The 19540-nt window shown below is 41.5% G+C and overlaps 1 protein-coding gene across 2 annotated transcripts in view; it reads right to left on the bottom strand.

The window, feature by feature from the left end:
* Window positions 1-1645: 1645 nt before the first annotated feature.
* Window positions 1646-19540, bottom strand: part of ube2e2 (ubiquitin-conjugating enzyme E2E 2) — a 52177-nt gene continuing 34282 nt past the window's right edge. For both annotated transcript variants that reach the window (XM_061237140.1, XM_061237149.1), the window contains exons 4-6: window positions 6689-6821; window positions 4545-4692; window positions 1646-2412 (exon numbers count right to left, since the gene is read on the bottom strand). In XM_061237140.1, the coding sequence (XP_061093124.1) occupies window positions 2315-2412; window positions 4545-4692; window positions 6689-6821 (379 nt within the window). In that variant the 3' untranslated portion in view covers window positions 1646-2314. The remainder of the gene's footprint in view (window positions 2413-4544; window positions 4693-6688; window positions 6822-19540) is intronic.

Raw genomic sequence — 19540 nt, 5'->3', positions numbered from 1 at the left:
GGAAACTCTTGCACCCAAATTATTTTTCTAAAGAAGAGACCTGTTGTAACAATGATTGGTGCCAAGAATGAAACAAATGCATACTCACTCTCACCCGCTTCATGAAAAGCCTATACTGAAGTGATCTTCCTTCGTGTGCAAGTGAAGTGGTGTGTCTTCTAGGGAGAGAACGCCAAGGCAGCGACAGCTAAGAGCACCTGATGAAATGATATGTACAGAGGAGATTATGGGATCTGTCTGTCAAGATTCTAGGGACCTATATCACAAAGCAGAATTACTGGATAAGCTCGTTTTACCGCAGTCCATGTTCTAAATTTGGGAGGGTTCTGGGTTTTTTGCTCAGTCCAGTTATCCAGCTATCTCAGTAATCCTGCTTCATGATACAGGCCCCTTCTAATCAAAGCTGCAAATTACAAATGGGGTAAAAATGATGCATATTTGGGTTGGGGGGTTACATTACAGCTTCTGCACTTGGAAGCAGACTGGGAAGCACAATGATGAAGCAGAAAGCACAAAAGTTCTGTGCTTTTGTATTTACTTTATGCAAAAGACAAAAGACAGCCAAATGCTGGTCGAGACAATTCACAATATTTAATTGTTTTGGCAATTAAAATGGTAACCTTGGATTCTGTTATTAACACATCATTATGGACATAGGATAGTCCATTTTAGTTTTTTGAACTACTTAATCTGCTGCTGTGCCCTATCCACTTAGAGCAGGGTGCAACGGATCGGCCCTTGCTGTGCGCCCCTGACTTAGAGGTTTGTTGCATTGTGTGTTCAGAGATGCTCTTCTGCATACCACTGTTGTAATGTGTGACTGTTACCTTTGACCAGTCTTGCCCTTCTCCATTGACCTCTCTCATTATCAAAACATTTTTGCCCAACTAACTGCTGCTCACTGGTTGTTTTTTGTTTTTCGCACCATTCTCTGCAAACTCTGCAAAAGACTGTTGTGTGTGAAAATCCCAGGAGATCAGCAGTTTCTAAGATATTCACACCACCCTGTCCATCACCAACAATCATTCCACGGTCACTTAAATCACATTTCTTCCCCATTCTGACATTTGGTCTGAAAAACAGCTGAACCTCTTGACCATGTCTGCATGCTTTTATGCATTTAGTTGCCGCCACATGATTGACTGATTAAATATTTGCATTAACAAGTTGGTGTACAGGCCTACCTAATAAAGTGCTCAGTGAGCGTAGTATGATGGTCCTTACTGATACTAAAATGCTAACTAATCCTACAGAATGGGCAGCCCCCATCTTGTATGGAATCATCAGCTTGGTCTACCGCCATTTAAAACTTCCTGGCCGTGTCTCAAATTTTGGGTTTGAATACAGTTCAGATATATAACCTTGTGGAGATAAAAGTAATCTTCCCCTGGATCACTTTCAGATACTGTGTATATCATCTGTCTCTGTGTCTCACCTTCTCTCATATATAAAGAGTTACAAACCCAACACTGGAATAAAATTACAACAATGTGTGTGGTTTGAAAGGAAGTGATTTCAGGAAGTGGTGGGCTGGCAGTCAAAGCGAGACACAGGCATTACCCATCTGATTAAAACGAGCACAGTTCTGCTCACACGTGACTAAAATGAGAAGTAAATGAAATGCCACACTGACAGGTCCCAGAGCTGCAGTTCAGCCAGTGTTTTATTGGGTGCTTTAATAATGCAAAGTGTACAACAAGCCACTCTGGAATGTCAGAGGTGGCATGTAGCGCGTAAATTTACACGTCCCGTCTTCTCACAGGCAGTCCGCCTCGACAGCCTCTTTTAAAAAATAATACATACAAACAAAATCCAATGGTAGAGCATGAACAGTTTCTTTTTAGATGCCACGTGAATGCAAAAAATAATACAATCTTCAATTTCCATCCTGTTAACATGCACATACCATGAATGAATTCCGTACAAAAAACTTCTAAACACTACAGTATAGTAGAAACAAGATATAATCTGCATTTGTGGGACCACTTAAAAAGGATGGGGGAGGGGGGAGGGGGCACATTTACAGAGTGGGGGAGGGGGGAACAGTTATTATAATAATAAAACATTTTTTTCTATGACAGTTCCAACATTCAGTTCATTGGAAAATAAAATCCCAATCTACTCTTTGTATAAAAAAGAAGCTTTCAAGTCAACAAGGAACGAAAGACATTTCTTTTCACAAAAAAAAGGTAAACAAAAGGTACAAGGGAGGGTAAAAGGTCAAAGGTTGCACTTTAGTGAGTGTGCTTTGACAAGGTGGGGGAAAGGGTGAAGAGGGGTGTGGAGTTTGTGTGAGTGTGGAGGGGGGGGGGGTCTATGTGGCGTATCGCTTGGTCCACTGTTTGGCTATTCTGTCGTGTTCGGCTCTGTTGGTCAAGTACTGTGTGGCGATGCTCCCTACCAGAGGGTCAGCTGAAAAAGAGGAGATTAAACAAACATGAGCATGTGTTCATATGGGGCACGGAAAGAACATGCTTCATACAGAGAGATGCCACGTGCCATTCACATCTATAATATTTCTTCAATTCATACACAATACATTTCACAAATGTACCAAAAAAAAAGTTAATATGAAAACGTAAACTTACTGTAAAACTTTACTGAATTTGTCAGTCAAATTGAAGCCCTAGTCCTAAAACCTGCTCGATGTGTCTCCATACAAAGTTCAGCGTAACAGAGAATCCATTACAGTATGTGATAGACACATTACGGGGCTCCTCTGTCTTGGGAGACAGCAGCTGTGCCCCAGAGCTGGGGGAGGGGTGACATGTTGGGGAGGACTGGAGTGTAATTAGCATTGCCTCAAATGGCAGCAGCACAGTCCTGTCCACACACTGTCTCATGTTCATCTCTAGTTATTACCCGCATCTTAAGTATTAAAAGCTGACATTATCACTCATTCTTATCCTGAAAAGTAGCTCAGTACATAATATCAGCTTCCCATTGTAATGACAATAAAGGCTGCACTCTGCCAAAAACTGACTAGCCTGTACTCACCACTTGATGTGTAAACACTCAAGTCACATACACATGCATATACTAGCTATATAATTGGAGCTGTGAACCAGGAAAAAATGTGTTTTCCTGTGAAAACAATGTACAGCACAAAACTGCACCCATGGAAGCCATTTTGTTGTCAGAAAAAGCGGGTTCATGAATGGTCATATGCTATGAGTGCTAAAAATCTGCCCAGGCTATACTTTTCAGAGAATAACACTAAAGGACTAAAAACCACAGTCAAGACAGATCTTTTTCCTCGTTCCAAAGTAGTACAGTAAACAATAGGTTGTCCACTGCCAAAACAACAGTGTTGTGCCAGTGACAGAGGGGTCATTAGTGGTTTTAACAGCCCGTGGTGGGTGTGCCCAGGCATGCTTCATGACCGCGAGGACGGCTGCAGTGCACGGCAAGATAATAAATGCTTTGAGGGTTAATTAAGTGTTATCCTGCTTCTCTATAGAGCAATACCACTGATCTCCCACGAGTCCCAGCGTCTCTGTGTGTAGGGTGGGGGGTGGGGGGTGGGGGGGGGGGTGGCCTGTCTCTCAGAGCTAGCATTGTTATGAGCACTGCTTTCCATTGAGTAGAGGGCAGCTCAGCAGAAGTCTGCCTGAGGTGAGAAAGTGAGAGGAGGAAAGACCCACGCCACTCTGAAAGGGGAACTCAAATGTTTTATCTCCTGCGCATGCAGATGCACATGGAAGTGCTGTCAAACTAGACTTGAGATATGGGCTGATTAGAGGGATTTACCACAGGTCACCTTAGCAACAACACAGATATAATCACTGCTTCTGCTTGGAAGACGACTGAAAATGAGATATTGGACATAATATCAGACTAGATATAATTAGACGTAATTAGAGATGACTGTGTCATTAATTATTGCCTACAACTGCTTCTTAGTTAATGCTGTGATTGAGTTTCAGAGCTGACCTACCTGCTGTGTAACAACACTGTTCAATGACAATGTTTAAGAGAATTGCTCTTCAGATATTAATTTCAGTCATTGAATGTATTCCACATTTTGCAGTGTTGAAGTCAAATTTACGCATTTTACACATTTTCATGTTGGACCCCAGTACTGATTCTAAATGAACTGTTCTTACATAATTTACCTGTCAATATGCCTCCCAACTACATGATAGATTTGTGGTATGATAAGTGACACAAGCAAGCTTCAGGCTCTCAGGGCTGCTGGGTTGAGATTTACAGTCATGGGACATATCCTGCATAACCTCACCAATTTCATGGAACACAACTGCAATTATTGTGGTCAGAATGTCCATAGTCTTGTTAGAAGGTACTTTCTGCTGAAAACTGCACTCTGCACACTGGTCTTAACATTTGGGTCATTCTGGTGGGAACAATGGCAGGGACAAGGATCAAATGTCTGAACCCCCCCATACACTGTGGAAAATGTCACACAGCAGGGCAAGCTTCCTTAAACATAAAAACTATTACAGTGATGCTTGATAAAGGCCATTTCATCATTTAGCTTTCCACAGAAGGCAGGTGGTGTGTTTAGGGGTGGGAGCGTGTCTTACCGGGGTTGCAGTCTGTGAGCAAGGAGCAGATGGACAGCAGCACCTTGGAGATGGTGAGGGCGGGGCTCCAGTTGTCCTTCAGGATGTCCAGGCAGATCACGCCCTGGCTGTTGATGTTACAGTGGTAGATTCTTGTGCGGAACGTAACCTGGAAAACAAATTATTCATAACCAACAATGTCTGCAGGGTTAGTCTTTTAATCTACAATCATGTGGCAAAAACACATTTAGGTTATAAGCAGTAGAAAACAGCCATTACGTCACATTTGGCATCTCCCCAGAGAAGGAAGAATTAGGGTGTCTGTACGAGAAGTTCTGGCGGAAATAATCTTTTTAGCCCAGATCAACTGTCTTATTAGCACAACCAGTGTCTATCTAAGCGCAGGAGTACAGCGAGCGATAGTAAGAGAGCTGATGCTCTCTGCCATTACTGTGGAACAAAATTTCACTCCCTGCTGTGCCAATGGCAGTGACAATGTCTTCCGTTGTTCCAGTCTGTTGTGCTGACACAGTGTCTGTTCTGTGATAACAGCCACATGCAGAGCAGGAGACGCATTCAAACTGCCATACAGCAGCACAGCTGAGAATGGCCGAAATGGAGCTCTTCTTCCATCACCGTTTGTACAACTCTAAATGACACAGGTAAGTGGTGTATAGTGTTGTCATTACTGGATGATGATGATGATGATGATGATGATGATGATGTCAATGGTCATGATAGAAGAATAAGATGAAGACGAAGAAAGAAGAAAGAAGAAGGTGGAGGAGGGCATTGAGGTCACACTGAGGTTCGTTTCACATATGGATTTAGTTTTAAATTCACATTGTGATTTTCATTTTCATCGTTCTCCCGGTGGTATCTTGTATGTAATATTAATAAACATGACAAGGACAATGCAAAATGTAACAAATGTTTAAATCAGGCAGCTGTTCTGGACATAATCAATTTCCATATACAGCCTTTCAAAAGACGGCAACATCTGGGTCTCAACATTTCACATTATTCCTCAATCCAATAATTAAACAGGGATCAGTGGATTCATCTCAGTACCTGGGGAATAACAGCAAAAGAGTGTCTGGTGACATCAGGTACAGAGACCAGAGCAAATGCAGCAGAAACTCAGAATGAGTACTGCACACATAGGCCTCTCCACTCCGCCAATCACTAACATATGAGGGAAATGACTCTGACCTTCACCGGAAGCATCAAATGGCCTTTACATTCTTTCAATATACCGAGCATCAGATGTGATGACGCAGAGTGGGTTTCACCATAAAGGACAACTGTGGGTTCCCTTCCTACCTGACCCGAGTCCTTTACAACGGCACGCTTGGAAGAACAGTGTAAAAAATTATACCTGAACCTTCAATGTGATCTCTAAAAGAGAGAGACTGGAGTACAGCTGTGGCTGTTCCCTCAGGCTACACGGGGCACGGCTGCAGCTGCGTTTTGTACAAACCTGAGCTGACATCTGCCGGTAGTGTGGGAATGCTGATTTACAGAGCCTCAGCACCGATATGAGCAGAGAGAGAGAGAGAGAGAGAGAGAGAGAGATGCCTATGGCAACGAACAGGCATGGTTCAGATGATTTACAGGCATAAGTAGCCAGGCATCGTTTGACTATCAAAATGTATATCTGACAATATGTTCTGTTAAAGGGTAGTGTACTATGCTATCGTTTGCTTAAATATTAAAACGTCAGTGCCGTGCCATGCCCTGGATTTAAACCAGCAACCTTTTGTTTTTCTTTTGAAATCAAAACGTACACAACTGTTGTAAACTGAAAGGGTAAAAGTCAAAAGAAATTACCCCATAAAAACCGAACAATGTTTTCCAGTATCAAAAAGAGGCTTTTGTTTAAGACTTTGCATAGCAGTGATCTGGTCCTGTATCTGACAGAGACCACTGCGAGCATGGTATTCTAACATGAGATGCAAGCGCTTCAGGAGCCGCTCAAAACACCTATCAGTCCTATCAGAGGAGCAGAATGCGGCTTTCATCTCATGCTCTGAATAACTGCGCCTCTGCAATTTTATGAGATCATTTCAAATGTGCCAAAGTGAGCACTGTACACATAAGGAGCAATGAATGTCAGACAGAATAACAGTAGCCAAAAACTCCTCTGGGAATATGCTGAGTCTTACCTTGGGTGGTTTGAAGGGGTAGTCGGGCGTGAAGGCGATGTCGAGGAAGAAGACCCCTCCCTCGTACACAGACCCTGGGGGTCCCAGGATCGTGGATCTCCACTCGTAGATGTTGTCTCCTTTAGGCCCGGCACTAGAATCAGAACAGCAAGACGGATCAGTTCTGTCAGCAATTACATGCATTGCATCCATTACATCCTGAAAATCTCATCGTGTCTCATTAGAAACAAGGGCCAATGCTGTTTGCTTGTGTATTTATTACATACAAATTGCTTAAGATTCCAGCAAATCGAATCAATCACTTAATTTCCAAAAATACCAATCTCATCCGTCTGGGGTTGAAGGAAGCAAAATAAATTCATCATCGCTTGATGATGTATGATTACTACAGAGAGCAGGGAAAATAGAAAGTAGGAAAGGAAATGAAATATACAGAGGGAGGGAGGGGGGGGAGAGGGATATGAGAAAGAGAGCTGATGAAAGGACTGTCAAAAAAAGAAAAATAACAAAGTAAAGGGAGAGAGGGACAGCGAGGGGGAGGAAGGACACCCTTGTATCTGATGGGTTAATGATGATGTTACATTCCTGTCTCCAGATTCACCTCTGTCCTCAGGAGAGCTGGAGCAGTCAGCACGTTTCTCACTCCATCAGTCTTTGAGTGTTCCTAATGAACTCCTCTCTGATAGCCTTCTCCTCCTCAGGACTCCGTACTGAGAGATCAGACCAGGAGGCACTGAGTGTAGGAGTCGGGTCACATCTCTCTTAATGCCCTCACCTGCCTTTCACTCTCCCAACAATTTGAGAGCTGACAAATGGAGTCGATGCTTTGACCATTTAACCTTCCAAAGCTATTTCTGTCATTTCAGCATAATAAGACGCAATGTAGTAATATCAGAAACATGGGCGTCTACATTTTCAACAAGGAGTTTGTTCCAGGCAGAAAACCTGGGGCCTGGAACAATTAACTTACATCTTCAGTTGACATCTGTGCTTAAATCAAGTATGTAATCTATACTTGTGTATGCCAAGCACTCACTGTGGTTAAATCTCTCCTTTTATTTTTAAAGATAGATGATGAAACCACACATCCCTTGTTAACCCCAATCACAAGCAGACAAGGTGAATTGTGATCTTGTTTCCAGCAATTTTGAACAGAATATGAAAATTAGGGGGAACTGAACAGGAACACATAAGCAGAAGTGACTAGTGTTCAACCATGCTGTGGAAGGTTAAGGTGTGAAAACCAGATAAACATTATGTAGGCCTATATATTGTTCCTTTTCTCTCTCTGCCTCCTTGCACATATGCAGCCTTACTCTAAGGTGACAGGGCTTTAATATTTTGGGGTGAATGAGAGCCATACGAAAAAGGCTGCTTTGGCAAAAGACCCACAGTAGCAACATTAAGGGAAATATTCTGTTTCGACATTAGTGAAAACAAAGCCATAACATTAATAGAACAAGCATACAAAACTGCTTTTGTTTACCCAAGACATCCAGCTATGTTGTTTCTTACTCACAGCAAAAAATAAATGGAGCAAGTGCATAAAATAAATTATACTTTATAAACTAGATACACAGTACACTCTGTCAATGTCACACAATATGGCAATATGGGTAATATGGCAATATGTATGGCATGATCAGACCTCTCTCTCTCTGTCCCTCTCTTGCACGCACACATGCGCACACACACACACACACACACACACACACACACACACACACACACACACAAAGAATCCCATTGCTGCAAAGTAGCAGAAAGTGTGGCTTGAGGGTAGGCTGAGGTAAAGGCAGACCTGCTTCAATTTATACACACAAGCACTCACAGTTGACAGGGTTCATGAGCTGAGACAGGCTGTTTGAATGGAGGAGAAGGGAGGGGGAGGGGCTGAGGAATAGGAAATGCAACCGTCCTCTGGGAAAGCTGAGAGGACACAATATGACACATGTGGGCCTGGGCTGGATTTAATAGGCTGGGGTCAAAGGTCATGTTAATCAACTCCCCCAGCCTTCCCACCAGTGGATCTGTCTGTGTGGAGAATGTTAAACTATTCCAGGCTGCCTCACTGTCCACAGTGCATTCACACTTTGAGGGTTGGATAATCTATTTTTTAGTGGAAAAAAATTGTCCTTTTGTTCCATTCATGAAGTGGAAAGAAACGTGAATCTGATCCATTTTCAGGTGAAATATTGCATGGAAAATTCCACAGCCAGTAGCCTCCTTTTACAGTAGCAGAGATTCCTTCACACATTAAGGTTTCACAGTCCCGCATAATTTTTCACTATCTTCTGCGTGCAGTAATGATGTACATCCTGTGTTGATGTCCTCTGAAAGAGATTAAAGCTGACTCTGGAGCACATCACTGTCTATTGTCAGATCATAACAGCTAAAGTCAATAAATGTTCTGTCAAGAGACAATTTAGGCATGAATAGCTGGAGTCTCTGTGTGTTGTACTTCTCTTAGACAATGATAAAAAACGAGCTGCAACCGGGTTCACATCACTATTGATTTTGTCATGCTGAGGTCTTAATGCGGTGTTGCTGAGCGGTTGAGGGAAGGGGGGGGGGGGTTGGTGGAACTTCATAACTAAAAACGCAGGCGCATTTTAACAGGGGAGTATGGTGAGTAATGAGGGAATTTGATCATTCACAGTGCCAGCTTGGAGCTGGGGAACTGCGCGCACTTTTAACCCTTCAGTTACCTTTTATTTTCTGCCATCACAAACACATCTGGATCCAATCAGACAGTCTGTTCCTACACTACACCTTTTAATACCAAGAAACCAGGCACATATATTTCAGCACGCCAGGTGCACAGTGCACGTTGTCAGATTTTAGTGAGAAAATATTCCGGCAGTCTTGGCATTAAGGCAAACTACCTGATGAGAGGCTTTAAGGCTAATCAGGCCTAATATACAACTTCAGAGTACTGTGCAACAAGATGTTGGCATCCCAACAATCCTTGACATCAACACTGTTGTGCTCTCCCTATATGCATCGCTCATCTCTCATCTGGACTCAGAAACTCATCAACAAGCACACCACGAGGTGGACGCAGATTACTGCACCGTGTAAGATAACCACCAAGACACACAGCAGGACAGGGCAAGGTATCCACTGGCCACAGTGGTTGGTGCATTCCAAAATTCACCAGCCAATTTGACTGTTTTACCAGACTACTACACTAGATATTTAGAATAGAACAGGACCCACAAGTGATGGGCGATTTCCTGTCAAAGTGGCTGGCAGATTAGACCAACCTTCCAGCCACAGATAACATTTATGTGCATTTGGTTGTCCAACCCTGAAAAGAGTATTTAGGTAATGGAATTATCAACCAAGCTTTTCGACACAAAATGAGAGCATAAAGCATCTCAATGCAAATATACATTTCAGCAGCATGCTACTCAGCTGCATGTTTTAATACATTTAAAGGGTATCAGATTGGATTTGCATGCATATATGGACTATTGTGCCTGGTTGCAAAGTCAAAGTAGACACTTGTCTGATTTCATGGACTAATTCACTTGAAATAACTTAAAATGAATTTTAAGGCCAATTCAAACTCCAGTAACCAAAAGATAACAGCAAATACTAGTAGCAGTGGATGATCTCTAAATATAAATCAGATTCTTCAAAGACCCAGTGTTTTCCCCACAACCATTGGCACCTATGAAGAATGATAAATCCAGGAAGCAGTATGTTCATTAGAAACAAAATGAGTAATGGTGTTACTACAGCCTAGATTCAGCTCTGAGGATGTTACAGGAAATCACAGTAACAGCCATAGGCTATAAAGCAACTCTGCATATCTCAACACAGCTTCTGTACATTTCTCATACAGCCACTTTCCTTTATTCTTCAAATCCACCCCACCAGTCCACCCTATATATAAAATCAAAACATTGCTGGGAAATATGTTTGTCATTATGCTTTCCAAAAGGTATAAGCATATTTACAATATATTGCAGTGTTTTCAATTTCATCACAACCCACATTGTGAAGCACTCCAGCCGGCTAATTTTACACCATTTTAAACAGATCCGTCAGGCCAATAAAAAGTAGCAGCTTTTAATAATACTCCTGAGGTTTCCTGCTGGAAACGTTTCTCCTGGTGACACAGGACCGGGCTTGTTTCCCAGATGAATGGTGACCTGTACAGCTACTGACGACCTCCAGTTGCTGTTTGCACAGAAACCCCACGGCCCCTCTGGAACTCTTCCTCCCTCCACCCAGGAGCAGGAAGCGGTGGGGCAAAAATGAGGATTAATATCCCTCACCCTTAGCGTTTAAGAGACTGCGTACAGACAGGATATTTACGACCTGCAAGACACTCTCTTGCTGTGGATCTTGGCTGAGTTTTTACTTCAACAAGAGATTACTCTTCACTATTGCTCTAAAACTGATCTGCTTTTGATATACACAACCAGGATATTCAGCTTTCAGCAAAGCCATTGACTTCAGGTCTTTTTGAAATACTTCATATACATTGCATTACATTAAATCATCTATCCGCTTAGCAGGTGCCCTTACCCAGGGTGACTTGCATTTTTACTGCTGGATATTTATGGAAGTGAGGCAGGTTAGGTACCTCACTGGAGGGCAAAGTGGGGGGAGGGGTGCAAACTGCTGTGTGGAGGCCTGGCTACTTTAACACTGTGTCTCCTCTGACAGCAAAACTGCATGGTTATCTGCACCGTGCCTCTCTACAACATGAGCTACCCGAAACACTCAGTATGCGCTCAAACATCAAATAAATCCCCACACAATAAAGTTCAATGATTTCGCTAATTTCCTCATTAAATGCCAATAGGGTGGAAGGAGTGGTTGGGGCACTGACTCAACTTTAAAAAGAAATATGACTCCGCATGAGTAGGGTGTCACATACTTAAAATACAGTAAACACCAGGAGTCTACAGCACATCATTCTTAGTATGTTCAAGTAGTAAAAAGGTAATGATACCCAATGACTGGAGATGTCAACGAACCAAATGGGGCTAAATGCAGTACTACATATACTGCCTGAAGAAGGGTGGCTTTAATTTAACTCCACGGCCGAAGTCATCTCATTCACACTCGTCTCAGACTCAATCATTTCAGAAAACAATGTCATGTCATTAGTCACACATAAAACTGGGGTCTCTAAACTCAATGGCAGTACACTTTTGTCTCCTTTATAGGAACGAGAAGAGATTAAGTCATTACTAAAATAGCCTAAATATAAATAAAGAATAAATAAAATAAAAAAAAATAAAAATGTTTACGCAGAAATTGCAATTTACAATACAATCGTGGGGCAACATGGCTCAGGCAGTAAGGCAGTTGGAGGGTTGCCGGTTCGATCCCCCGCCCGGGCTGTGTCGAAGTGTCCCCGAGCAAGACACCTAACCCCCAAATGCTCCTGACGAGCTGGTCGGGGCCTTGCATGGCAGCCAATCACCGTCGGTGTGTGAGTGTGTGTATGAATGGGTGAATAGAGAAGCATCAATTGTACAGCGCTTTGGATAAAGGCGCTATATAAATGCCTGCCATTTACCATTTACAATACATCGCAGGTGACTAAATCATAATTCACTGCTAAGGTCATGTGGGCTTGGCATTGCCTGTTGGAGACATTCTCAATTTAGATTAGATTGTGGCTTTGCACAGCCAATCCTGGCATACAAGTCTTTTCTCACTTCTTAGAGTCCTTAGTTTATCCCACAATAAAATGGCACATACTTCAGAGGGTTATGAATGAGAAAGGTGTCACTGGTAAGAAAAGCACAACTTTTCCAGGGCAAAGTCTTTGAGTGCTTACACCCACGACAATCGAAGGCCCTTATATTTGGACTCTGAGCTGAGCTAAAAGGAAGCATTTAAAGTCTTTCTTTTCAGATAGGTGGACTGCCAGATGAATTCTACACTAACTCCTAAACTGACTGTTTCTCACACCCACAGATGTACTCAGAATCAGGGTTTCAAGAAGTACATCCTCTTTTGTGGTCTCTTTCCATTCATGGTTCAGAGGGTACAGGTTGTGCAGGCGGAGTTGACGTAAATTGACTTCTTCACCTGTAGAATTTCCTTATCACTGGCTTCACTCTAATCACCATCAAACATGCTTTTTTTTAGCATGACGAGAGCAAGTATTTCTTTAGTTTATACTCCTCACAGAAGCTAAAGAGCAGTGCAAAACCCTAATAACATCCTGTGTCAGGAAATAGGTACAGCATTTGCTAAACATCACAATTCAATTCAATACCTAAAAAAGGTAGCAGGACATGGTACACTGCTTACAGTTTCCCACATACAACACTGTCTATAAAGTGCTTTCTCATGACTCCAACACTGCATTCATTTGCAGTAATTCTGTTTTATTAATTGTATTCGAGCAGTTACTTTTCAACTTCATGAACTGATGACCAACATGCTACACAAGACCAACATATTTACACATTTGAATCAAATCATAGGATGCAGACTGCTAAGATAATCACAGAGTTAGCAAGCTGCAGAAATAAGCTTTTCCAAAAGCGCAGTGTCTCTGCAAAGTGTTCGCTTGCCTATACCCTGAACTCGACAAACGGCTAAAACAGCTTTTATTTTCCTTTTACAAATGTCTCTATCCTGCTCCCATTTACAGTTTTGCTCATTACTCACCTAACAGAAACAGTGTGTTTACACTTCAACAGATACGACGAAGAAAATGGAGATCCTGTAAAACTGGAGCACTTCTTTAATGAAGCGCTTAATATGAAGAGCCCCATTATTGGTTTAATAAAAGTTATGTTGATGGGAAGCAAGTGATGGCCACATCTGCAGGCCTCCTGTGTGATTAATGTTGTTTCTATATTTAAGATTTATAGCCCCCTATTCCCCACCCCGCTCAGCTCAGATCAGCCCAGTGTACCGTGAGAGTGCTGGTCAGTGAGCTCCTTACTGGAGGAGAGCCAAGAGTCTGGGACATGATCCAGTTCTGAGAGAGCAGGATAATAAACAATCTCCCAGATTTCATGTAATTACTGTACACGGTCTAACTGACACAGCAAACACACACTCACACACGTAGTCTCCACTTAAATAAATAACTTACTCAAAACAACAGTACTGAGGCTTAACAGCTTATGCACAAAAAAATATTTAAAAGAATTAAAATTAATTTGAACAATTATTTCGAACAATAAATTGAGCCAACTTCTGTCATTGGGAAATCTCAGTGGTTTAAAGATATCCAGCTGAATCACAATTAGTAAATAATTTGACATATCCGTCCAGAGAGAGGATTTATCTGCTGTACTATAATCCATTTTTGCCTGACCCATTGTGAGCAGGAAAAAAAGAGAAAAACTATGGAAAAACAAAAACAATACCAGCATTTGGCCCTAAAAATACCTCAGAGACTTTACAGTGAAGGAACCAGAAAAGTATTTACTCTAAAGTGTCATTTAAAAGACCAAAGGGAAATATTAATCATGAACACCATTCATAAACATTTGTATTATTTAATCTCCAACAGAAACACTGTAATACAGATTTTCTGTTAAAACACACACAATTGAAATACACAAAATTAAATGGGATACTATGCCAAGATAAACAGACAAATGAGATTATGACTTTGTCAAATGAGATTATTAGGATACATTTATTAACATGGCTTTGTCAATATGAGATTATTAGGCTTAATTTACAAAAATGTTTTATTAAAACAAGTAAATAAATGAACAAAGTAATTAAACAAGATAATTGAATGATACATATGTAATTCCGCCCCGGATGATGAATAACATGGGCCTTACTGTGACTGTGTGTCTTTGACATAAAAATACAGCTTCAAACTTCACTCACTGACAACTGATATAAGCAAAGCACACAGAGGAAAACAAGCAAACAACACAAAAGTGCTTATCTCTAAAGACAGAATTCCAGAATTAAGTCAAGTCGCTGCCAACTAAGCCATTACTTAAAAAATGTAATATTCAGGGCTCAGTCTGTGAGCATGCTCACTATGAGTGTAGAGTGAAGTTTAGCACTGTACACATAACCTTGAGGTGTAGACTGAATAAGGAGGACACAATTTGCTGTCGTTTCCAAGTCTTAGTCATACACATGTTGTCTAATTACAAAGTTTTGACTCAAAGTAAAGTCTAATTAAAGTTGAGAAACGTTATCAGTGAGCTCAGAAGTGGCTCAGCTGGTGAAGGTGCTTGCCAAGAGTGCAGCCTGGGTGCACAACTGAGTTTACAGCCTATAAACTGAGGGCTCAACAGGCACCAACAGGCTACTACTTGTCATCACCAGTACCGGTAGTATCTTTGATTATTTCTCTCTCTCTCCTGCGTAGTCCTTGTAGTGGAAAATAGTGAGTATTGGAGGAGTGCACATGGTTCACCTGGCATGGTCCTTGCATGGGGACAGGATGGCACAGAGGCACACTGAGCAGCACAACTGCAGATTTGGAATTTAGGAGGAAATGGGGAAAAAAATAATTCAGACAGACGGATTAAAAAAAAAATGTAACTCAGGGAAAAAGTCCTTTCCCTTATTACAGTGCCAGCAAAGGCCGGTTTCATGCATCCTCATTAGTTTAAGCTGTCAGCGTGTCAGTGCTTTGAGCCTTCATTAATTAATAGTGATTATCACCAGGCTGCTTCTGCCATGTGGTGAGACTATACTGCCTCATGGGAACTGTAGTCTTTTCAAGCTGTAGTTCCTGCAAAAAATACCAAAACTATTTGGTATTTGTTCACTACCCACAAAGAGTGTTCCATAAACTGGTTGTAGAGAAAGAGACAGATTTTCCAAGTCAGACAGGGTATATTTTTGTCTTTTTTTGGTCAAAGGGCTCCATATTTAAACTTTTGTCTGAAAGCTGGCAGACAATGTGTGATATAAGGAGGTCAGCAGTCCTGAGCATAATTTTGGCAACTCCTGACCTCTGGGTAAATGGGAAGTCAGGTGTTATAAATACCTGTCAGCACTGGTGGTTGCCTGGCAACTCTACTCAGGAAGATGTTTCTTTGCACAGACCCACAAACCTTACTTACTTACCTAAATTAAAGAAACACCTGCTAGAGGCAGATTATAATAAAACAAATATGTATTTAATATATTAGGCTGCCATTCAAAGATAAAACAGCAGTAACAATATTGTATATAAATATTTTCCTTAAGAAAAGAGAATCACAATTTTGGCCTACTTGGTCTATAACCATTTTGCTTAGCATTTATATTTAAAAATATGGATGATACTATACACTGGTATTCTAATATCCTGCACAGAAAACATACAAATCTCTTTTGTCATCAACTCATTAATTAATTGCAGGGGTAGGCTAAATAACAATCGAATGCAGTCCTACAACCTCGATACCAAGACAAGATACAAGCAGTGCACTGCAAAAAAACATTTTTTTTCAAATGTATCTGGTGGCAGTGAGATAGCAGTTGCATCACCCAACAATTAAACTTACATACACTGGACGGGGATATACTCCATCAGTATTCAGGTGGTTTGCAATGCAAAATACGGTGCTATACATGCGCCCCAATTACCCTGTGTCAGCTCCTTCATCCTGGCCAACCCCCTGCAGCCATTCAGCTCATTCAGACCTGCTCTGAATGAACACTTGCAGCGTCTGGTGGCTTTCAAATACACATTACAAATGCACATGTGTTTGTAATGACTACTACCCAACATGACCAGACCACTATTTTGGACTGAAAACCATTTAGCTTGAACATTGAATGCTGTGTTGGTCTGTAAAGATATCGGGGTGGGGAATTCAACATTTGTCTTCAACATTACCATTTCCTAACTGTTATTTACCAATGAATCAAATAAACACCACCATATCCTGTACTTAGCAATTACAGAGGCAAAATATGCTTTTGACAGGAGTAGGCCTACATCTCTTTAGTCTATTTGCAGTAGAGAAATACTCAATGATGTTAAGAGCAAATGAAGGCAACATCAAATGATATCTCTGTTACTTCAGCAAAAGTCCTTACAGCCATAAGCAGAAAAATACAATCACAAGTAACTCAGAGCAAAGAGCAAAACTACAGATAGATACTGCATCTCCAAGCAATATTCTCATTGATGTTGCATAAGAATCTAGCAAATACTCATAACAGAAATCATATCTATTTATGACTGTTAATAGTAAATGCACAAATGGAATTTTGCATTGAATGTAAAATTTGAGAATGTTAATACCTTTACATGTAGAAACATGAATATTTTTCACCTTTGAAAGCAGTTCTCTGTGTTATTTCAACACAGACTCCACGTAAATAACTGACAGTGAATAAACTACAAAATTACTTTGTACTGTGCAGCGTGCATGAAATACAGTAACAGCAATCTGTGGAATATCAGAGGAATCCTAGATTTAATGAGCATCTGGGTCATTTGTTCCCAGAATCTGGGATGCATTAGTGATGAGGGTGTCTGTGAGAATTCCAAGCTATCTGTCCACAGAGATTACACTCATGTGGGAAGCAGCATTGCAGTTGGAACACTGCATCATCTGCGGTAAGCCCTCAAAGAAGACACTCTCACTGGGTTCGCTTATGAACAAAACCCTCCTACTGAGTTTGACAGCAATGAGGGCATTTTTGTGGAAATCCAAGCCGAGGCCTACAGTACATGGTAAATGATAGGGTTTGGTTTGGTCTCTAATTGAGTGTGGCACGGAAGCTACAGCCATCGGGGAGAAAATGGGCCCTCTGTTTGTGACACTTCATTTTGCATTTGCATTTGCGTTTATTTCTGTGGCAAGGGATAGCATTTGCGTGGGTTGAAATTCCCATTATCTACAAAGCATTGAATGACCGTTATGTGTAAATATTCACTCAGTGAGGACTTTATTAGGTATTTAATAGACTACTTTTTTTAGACTTATTAAGTCATCTGCTGCTGTAGTCTATCCACTTAGAGGTTTGATGTGTTCTGTGTTCAGAGATGCACTTTTGCATACTGCTGTTGTAATGCATGGTTATTTGCGTTACTGTCACATTGCTGCAAGATTTTACCAGTCTGGGCATTCTCCACTGACTGCTCATTAAAAACACACTGCTGCTCTCTGCTCATCTTTTTTGTTTTTCAAAAGTACAGTTGTACATGAAAATCCCAGGAGATCAGCAGTTTCTGAGATACTCAAACCACCTTGTCTGGCATCAACAATCATTCCACAGTCAAAGTCACTTTGATCACATTTCTTCCCCATTCTGACATTTGGTCTGAAAAACAGCTGAACCTCTTGACCACATCTGCATGCTTTTATGCGCTTAGTTGCTGCGACATGAGTTGGCTGATTAAATATTTGCATTAACAAGCTGATGTACAGGTCTACCTGATAAAGTGATCACTGTGTGTATATTATGTCATTGTACAAAGATTCACTTTTCTGAGCAAGAGCTAGCTGTATCAGTATTGAAAAAATGGGTACGCTCACTATAGACAAGAGGTGTGTAAACAAACCTTGGCTTGGCTTACCAAACTGAGTGTTTGAGAGGTATAAGTTACTCATAATGCACTTGGAAGCATGCGTGCTTGGGCTTCGCCAATTTTATTGTGCTGCTCTTAACCGCAAAACATCCTGTTGAAGACCCAAGTGGCATTAAATCTCTTCTGAATAAATCAGGCTAGAATTACATTAGACACCAGGCAGAAAATAGATTGCAGCAAATATGTAGTAAAGAATTATAAGTATGGTAAATCAGCTAACCTATACACACTAACTGTCCCGTGGGTCGTTAGCTTAAATATTTCCCTCTATGTAGCTGGGTCAGTTGGGCTATCAATAAAGCTGCCTTTGCATCCATCACACGTGGCCTCAGTGGGCCAGCAGTGCCCGCACTACTGGATCCCCAGACTTCCTGTGCGGCCTGCAAATTTATTCATTTAAACCCAGCTGATCAATCCATGCTTTCAGTGAACTTCTCCTAATAGTCATGGCATAAACAAGTGACCATAATTAATGAGATCAGATTGCAAGAGAAGCCATTGTGGTAAATTAAGAGGAAGAACATTTTGGTCTGCACAATTAATTCGTATGAATTATTGCCGCCCAAGTACTATGGCTGAATAAACAACCTTAACCAGAAAACCGAAAAACTCACCAAAACCAAACGCACACTGAGAAATGCATACACACAAGAGCAAATGCACAAGTTGGGAATAAGCTGTCACTTTGCAGTGATCATTAGCCCAACACACATTACCCAGAAGGTCAGGGGAGATAATTAAATGCTTCCACTGCAGACAGGGACATTAATCAACAAATTAGACCACTGGTCCTGCAGCACACTAGTGTGGCAGCCCTACACATCCCAACCAGCAGACGGCACTGCAAAACGTAAGTGTGTGTGAGTGCGCACGTGTATGTGAGTGTGTGCACGTGCACGTATGCGTATGCGTGTGTGCGTGTGTAAAAAAAGAATCGCACACATTCACAGGCACACTCAGTGCTCAGAATTGCAGTGCTCATAGCTACTATTCTTACAGTCACAATGACGCCGAGGGATCACCTCACACTCACACTCACACTCACACTCACACTCACACTCACACTCACACACCTTTTTCTCTCAATGACTGTGCCCTACCAGTCCTGCACAGCATGAAGTCCACAGCCCAGAGTCCATTGGACCTTTACCGTATGTATACTAAAACACTTCCACAAACAGAACAACATTGGCTACTGTATATGTCACTTCAGCAGCAGGTCAGGAGCAGGACAGTGCTGATGACATCCAATCAGGGGGAAATTATATGCAAATGACCAGAAGCAGATGAAGAAAGAACTTAGACAGAATGCACACATACAGTAACGAGAGTGAAGCCGTGTGACTCAGTGA

The sequence above is a fragment of the Conger conger genome, chromosome 1 (genome assembly GCF_963514075.1).
Source record: "Conger conger chromosome 1, fConCon1.1, whole genome shotgun sequence".
NCBI lineage: Eukaryota > Metazoa > Chordata > Actinopteri > Anguilliformes > Congridae > Conger > Conger conger.
This window is presented reverse-complemented; position numbering and strand designations above follow the sequence as displayed.